This window comes from Cupressus sempervirens, chromosome 3, assembly GCF_028749045.1.
Source record: "Cupressus sempervirens isolate cs-2001-9-10 chromosome 3, ASM2874904v1, whole genome shotgun sequence".
Lineage (NCBI taxonomy): Eukaryota > Viridiplantae > Streptophyta > Pinopsida > Cupressales > Cupressaceae > Cupressus > Cupressus sempervirens.
In genome coordinates, this window is record NC_143120.1 from 852,039,687 (window position 1) to 852,046,954 (window position 7,268).

A 7,268-nucleotide genomic window follows, 5' to 3' on the forward strand; every position below is an offset into this window, starting at 1 on the left:
CTCTGTCCAATCTTATTAGCCTACGAGGGTCTTTGATAGGCTAATCACCAGCTAAAGTGATGTCTCTAGCTAAAAGGGGACATCACAATAGAGGACATTAAAACATGTATATCGAAAAGACAATGCCAAACCATTTCCATAAGGCTTATCGGGCCAATAATCCAATTGCACAATCGGATAAGAATGATGATAATTACAAGAATAATACCAACAACAGTGTTCTGCAAATCTATGGTAAGAAGAATTTTTAATTGAAGTTAAAAATTACATAGTTTTGTGTAGGGACGATTCGATCATTCTTCTCTATGGACACTTTTAAAGTAAATAACCAGAAGTGTCTGTTTGAAAGCAGGAACGAAGGCTCTTTCATCCCTAATACAATCTGGGAAGTGTATCAACTTAGGGTATCCATTCCATAACAAAAGGGGAAGGAAGGAATTTATTTCATTTCGAGTTTTTCTTTTCAATGTTTCATGCCCTGGTTTTGAGCAGCTCTATGATTTTGCGAGCCAGAGAGGCTCATCAAATTCACCCTTGAGCTTCTCTACAGACATTTTATTAGCACTCAAACTCAGTGAACTTAAATCCAATTCATTATCACTCAAACCCTGGTGCCAGACCGGAGTCCCATCTTCATAAGGGTTGAATGTGAGTCTCTGCAGATTACTTCCATCCAATGCAGACACAAAAAGCTCTCCATAAGGCTGGAATTGATTGGGCAGAGAAACGGGTTCCGCCGATACCCCACCAAAATTGGCAGTAAACAGCAAACTTTTCGAATCGGGGCTGAAGAACACATGGTTGATCCTCTCCTTTCCGCAACCCGGCATTCTGTGTAGCCCTGTTCCGTCCGGATGAATTAAATAAACGCTGAAATACACTTCCTGCAATGGATCGTGTCGGTTGGAGGAGAAAGCAATCCATTGGCTATCGGGTGACCAGCAGGGCATGGTGTCAATCCAGGGGCCTTCAGTCAGGGTTCGAATCCCGCCCTCCTCGCCTTCCTCTGCATCCATTATGTACAGATTCTTGTGCCCAGATCGGCCCGATCTGAACACCAATTGTTTCCCATCTGGAGATGAATACGCAAATGCATTGTTGCTGGTGCCTTCTCTTGTCAGAACCCTCATCTCCGATTTCACCTCAAACTCTTCCCCCAATTCCTCTGGCTTAAAGCGGATAGAGATAACATGGACTGTAGATTGATGGGAAGCGAAGATGGGGCCAACAGAGGCATAGAGGAGGCCTTGTTGTTTCCCATTCCACGCAACTGCAAATGCAGGGCCCTTGAACAGCCGCCATTGCTTCGATCCGTCCGCCTTCACCACATGAACTCCTCCGTCTGGGACACCAATACTCCGATTGAAGGCTATCAGTGACCCATCTGGAGAAAACGCGGGGAAGGAACCGTTGATCCTCTGTAATTTCAGCTTCGGAATTGGGGATTCCACTGGTTCTAAGACTGGAACAACCGTCTCCGCGTCCTCAGCATCTTCGCCCCTGAATCTGTGAAACCCTAATTTCAGAGAATCAGGGGAAACGAAAGGATTGTAGTGATGAATCTCCGGACTGATGGACGCTGTGACCGGTATAAACGATTTCGACTGCAGGTCGAAGATTTCAATGTGCCTGAATTTGTTCCCTGGTCTGCGTGTGGCAACCGCAATCCAGTTCCCTGTGACAGAAGCGCAGGGGGTGAAGGCGTCCACAGACGGCGGAGTAATGCGTTCTGGTTGAATTGATTCATCCAGAAGATTCAATCTGTAGATGCTCCACCATCCATCTTCAGATTTCCTGTGAAAAAACACAGTATTCTCATCTGCCCAGCTGGGCCAGCCTCCTTGCTCTGCAACCATCCTCCGACATGATCCGTCCTCGGCCTTGAAAACATAGAGATCCGTGTGGAGATCCTGAATATGGTCTCTTTCCCATTCTTTTTCCCCGTAGGAAGCAACCATTACCCACTTCCCGGAAGGAGAAATTGCAGGGCTGTAGTCCACTACTCCATGAGGAGTAAGCCGAATTGTGTGCCCTGTTTCAAGGCAAGTTGCATAAACTGCACACCAGCTCTTGAGCAGTCTGTCCGGTGGCTCTTGAATGGAAACAAAATAGGCCTTCCCGTTTCTAACCACGGGTCTGTCGAAGAAGAAAGCGGGGTGCTCTGAATCATTCACCGTCCCCTTCAGTGGACCCAAAACGGGGCCGTTGAATGCATTTGCAGAGCAGAAATGAAGCCTGGCGTTTCCGGTTCTCTCTGACACATAAACGAGCATTTCTTGTTCATCATCTTCGGATTGTGGCTTTAAATCTGATGCCGGAAGAGCTGCTCCGCGGAGGAGAATCTTAGCGTCGGAGGGAGCGACGAAATGGGCATTGTAGTTAACAGATCTTCCGTCGGTGAGTCTTTTGTAATTGGGGAATTTGGGTTGTGAATTTGGAGGAAGGTCGAGAGAAAAGATATCGAAGCCATAGTGAAGCCTGCCCACAACAGAATACAGAATTGTGCCCTCCACTTTTCTGTCGCCAAGCTCTCCCATGGTAGTGATGGGCAGTCGAATTGAATGAGTTCCGGGGACGATATGAATCCCCTCAAGGCCGCCCCTGTTAAAAAATGGCACTGGTTCGATGAGATGAGCAATTTGTCGCCTAACAAACTGGAAAAGCATCTTAGGCTAGGGTTACACGTCGATGGGATAGACACGCGATACAATCAAAGTGTTGGCGACAACAGTGTCACATTTTTATACTTCTTTCAAGGGAAGAGAGCCAGAGACGATACGTTGTATCTTGAAGCTCCGTAGACACAATTATTATTAGTTCCTGCCGAATGGCAGGATATTATAGCATCCCAATGGATGCAAAATTTCAAATAAGTTTTGACCAATCCAAATGTTTTATTAATGCATTCCAGCCTGTTTCATAATGTTTTCCAATTTAGGTTATTATTTTCATTTATGAAAAATTGTTAAATGCAAAATTCTCATTGGCTGTCGTTGTGAACAATAGGGTATCCACTGATTTTTTTTTATTTTGTTAAAAAAATTGTGGCAGAGGTGGCCTATCAAACATAGCAACAGTGATTTCATTAATAATATTGACCTATCTTTGAAAAATATTTGACCAAATTCGACAACAATTAGTGTCCATAAAGTTAGGATACGATCTAACATTAATTTTTGGTATTGTCAATGACATTTTTTTCTTTGTTTTCTTTATTGCTTTGTTTTTTTTTTTTTTTTTTCCTCTCAATTGTCTTATCCAAACAACTGTTCTCAGCAAATTGTCAGACCTAAATCTTTAGCAAATCTACCATATTTTGATTTGGATATATAACGTGCACTGTATAGTTGTCATATTGTCAGAGAACATATCAATTTTGGTAGAAAATGTGGTCATAATTCCTTGGTCTGTCTTTTACTTATTGTCTTGGGGAATGTTTTTCGATTGTCTATCGACTGCATTCAATTAGATTGTTGAATTCTGGTCATCTAGAGTTTCTATTTATTAGTAATTGTTGATTTGGGAGGCATCAGGAAAATTGGACATTCCCTTTTGAGTGCTTCTAAGAAGCAGTTTTGTTGGAGACCCATTTTTGGTTTGTTTGTGAAAGTTGCACAAATCAGGGTATTTTCTCCGATAGTTTATTTTTTCCAATTGTGTATTCATCCAGTAACGTATTCTGCCTAGTGTTTTTTAAAATATTTTTTAGTAGTTTTCTAACAAAAGGATTTTTCACATCTTTTTTTAGTAGATCTTATTTGTTCTTTTCATTTTTTCATTCCTTCATTGATAGATCTCAGCGTGTGACTTGAAACATTCAATACAAATTAGTATTCAATAACATAACTTATTTATTCTTTCGATCTTTTTCATTCTCTTAATAGATCTCAGTATGTAATTTGAAAGATTCAGTATAACTTATTTGTTCTATAAATCTTAATCCCCGCATTCCTATAGTACTAATCTCATATGTCCATATGGTTAGACATTAAATGAACTTTTAATTCATCTCAGTGAGATGACCAAATATATACAGCTCTTCTTTCTTTAGGAAAAAGAAAGAATGTAAACAACAAACATCTATCGAGTGATTTTAGTGCCTTTTAATTCCCTAAGTGCAGCTTCGTAACTCCCAATCATCTCCCAACTCCCCAATGAAGAATCCTTCTGGCTGAGTATTCATATCTCCCTCTTAGAACCACTTTTCCCATAAAGAGATTACTTTTATTTTCTAGTAATTGTAGTTAGAACTTGATGCATTATAGTTAATCACAGTTTTGCATCGTTGATGATGAAGTCTCAAATTTAAGGGAATGGTAGTTTGCAATGCATGTCCATATACATCAATAACCGTGTACTAGAAATTAGAGTTGTATGGTCATATTTTATCAATAAAGAGTTAGGCCCTTGGTCTTGTTCATTGCAAAAGCACTAAGTTGGAAAATGTTTGTTTTATACCGAAGGACGGGCAAGGTAACCTTTCCAAATGCAAAGGGCATGAATCAGTTTCTCTCCATACTAAATCTAAACTAGGGAAAAGAGTTTTCTTCATCTGCCTCCCAAGCAAATGAATAACTAGATCATGGTTTGTCAAGCCAAAGAAGAGAGAGAGGGTTGTTGTAAACTAATCAATTAATATATTTATAGGGTTGCCAACCCTTTAGGAGTTAGTAACTTCTGACTAAAATGACAATTAATTCAAAGGGTAGTTTCTTGTCACCAAAATTAAATCAAATTGCATATTTAACTTTTTAGAGAAGTCGAGAATCAATAACTAGTCAATTGTTAACGTCCTTCCTTCAATAAGAATTTTTTGACAAGCTTTTAATATTTTAGCTGTCTTATGCAAGAATTTCACAACAATTTAATTCCATTGCTTACAAGCTAACTATCTTGGTCACATACTTTGAAATTGATATCAACTATCACCTATTCATACCCACCCATGCCTAGATCTGGGTCTAGTTCTCACCTGCTCTGGATCTGTTAGGTCCCTTTTTTTTGGAGTGAACATTCAGCAGTGATTTCTAGCTCATTTCATTGTCGTAGGTTAAGGTGCAGACTTATAACGGAATAAATTAATTAAGTTAATTATTTCACATCTATTCCAATAAAATTATATTGTAAGGACCATTACATTTAAATAATATAATTAAAGTCACTTAATAAATATTATGAAGTTACTATAAATATTTTTAAAGTGAAGTGAAAAATAAATGGAGTCTTGTAAGCTACTTTAATTATATAAAGTTTCTTTAAGAAGCTTCAAACCCTAGGAGGAAAATCCTTAGGTATTTGGACGAGAATGTAGCTCAACCCTTGATGATTTCTGAGTTTATTGTTTGAAGACTAGGATACCTAAAAGGGAGTTTGTGATTTAAGATTAGAGTTTTCTTCAGCATCTAATGTCAAATCGAAAAGGGGTTATTTCTTGTTTAATAATGTTGGCTAGGACATTATTTTGTGATATAGATAATAATTTCCCATGATATTAATATTTTGTAGCTATGAGGGAAAGTAGATTTCCAAACTACATGAGATCAATTGTAAATCATTTATGATTCTGATTGTGTCAGTATTTTTTCATCAACGTTTCAGATCACATGCCATGATCCATCATTAGGTTGATAAAAATGATTTATGATCATGATGATGGATCACAGAGTGATCTGAAATGTTGAATATGTAAAAATCTTGACATAATCAAACCCAAAAATGTTTTACAGTTGATCTTGTAGCTTGGTGTGAAGGACACTTGCAGACAAGTTATGCATTCCCAACCAAACTGGGTGATTTTTATATTATTTTTAGTTAGTGCTGATGACCTTGAATGACATTTATGAGAAGAGTATATAGTTGGGTGTATTAGTCTCTTATTTTGAGTGTTTGACTTTCAAAACCAGTTGTCTGCATAACCATATTATATCAGACATCAGGGTTCATTTGCTAGCCAAAATGTAGTTTAGCAGGACATGGGAATAAATGTTAGGTCTGTGGAAATTTTGAGTGTGTACTAGCTAACTAGTGTTGTTTTTGGGGCCCTAAATTCCAACATCAGTATCCTGGAATGGGTGGGTTGCTAGGAGTGTGATCACTGAAATTCTAAAATTCAATACTAATTCATGGTCCTACCAATATAAGAAACAACATAATGCATGAGTCCAAAAATAGTATGGTAGAATAAAATCAGAAAGGGATCAAGGGCATACTTGTTTTCTTTGAGTTCAAAACATTGATATACAGAATGGCATACATATATAGAGCTATATTTTTTAGCAGCTTTCACATCCAAACATTAAAGAAAATTGTCAAATACAACAATTTTTTAATATAAAATCTTAATATAAAAACTATTATATTGATATATATGCATATTTAAGTTTGGTGAAGCGTATGTCTGGCTTACGTTTGGGAGGAAATGAAGAAAAATAAGGCAAAGGAGCAAGGTACTTCACAATGGATCCTTATGTCACCATCGTCTAACATTTAATTAAAATGACTACAAAAATGACCAAATGGAAAATCAAGGTATTGTATGTAGGAACGTGTGAGAACTCTTGAACTATTCTATGAGTAGGTGGGAACATAGGCAAGTATGTGCAAAAACAAGAATTATGTTTCAATCTTATTTTATTCATATTGTAATTTGCTTTTCTTCAATAAAAAAATTAAAAATTAAAAAAGGAATGTGATAACTCAATCCAAATGGTAAATGAATATAAATACTTGATCATTGATTTCATAGAAAGTTTAATTGAAATACATGTAAGAGAGGAAGGATATATATATATATATATATATATATATATATATATATATATATATATATATATATATATATATATATAAGAATTGAAATTTCTTATCAAACATATTGCACCAGCTTTCACCAAGACACATACCTAAAATTTGGTCATCCTTAATTTATGATGGTCTGATCATTTCAAATTCTATTATTTGATATTTTAAGAAAAATGTTAATCCCCACATTCCTATAGTACTAATCTCATATGTCCATATGGTTAGACATTAAATGAACTTTTAATTCATCTTAGCGAGATGACCAAATATATACAACTCTTCTTTCTTTAGGAAAAAGAAAGAATGTAAACAACAAACATCTATCGAGTGATTTTAGTGCCTTTTAATTCCCTAAGTGCAACATTTTCTTTAAATTTGCTACTATTGAGAATGTATAAAATGATACATGCACAACATGAATGATGAATGGAATAGAGGATGAATTTTTTTAAACACTCACAAACTTC

General features: G+C 36.8%; 1 protein-coding gene across 1 annotated transcript; it reads right to left on the reverse strand.

The window, feature by feature from the left end:
* Positions 1-219: 219 nt before the first annotated feature.
* LOC149569458 (uncharacterized) lies at positions 220-2,914 on the reverse strand. Its single transcript, XM_089822164.1, has one exon. The coding sequence runs from the start codon at positions 2,664-2,666 to the stop codon at positions 495-497; it is 2,172 nt and encodes a 723-aa protein (XP_089678290.1). The 5' UTR covers positions 2,667-2,914; the 3' UTR covers positions 220-494.
* Positions 2,915-7,268: the final 4,354 nt, after the last annotated feature.

What these genes read in the sequence shown, in the direction of transcription:
- LOC149569458 (XM_089822164.1), bottom strand. Translation starts at nt 2,666, where the DNA reads ATGCTTTTCCAGTTTGTTAGGCGACAAATTGCTCATCTCATCGAACCA.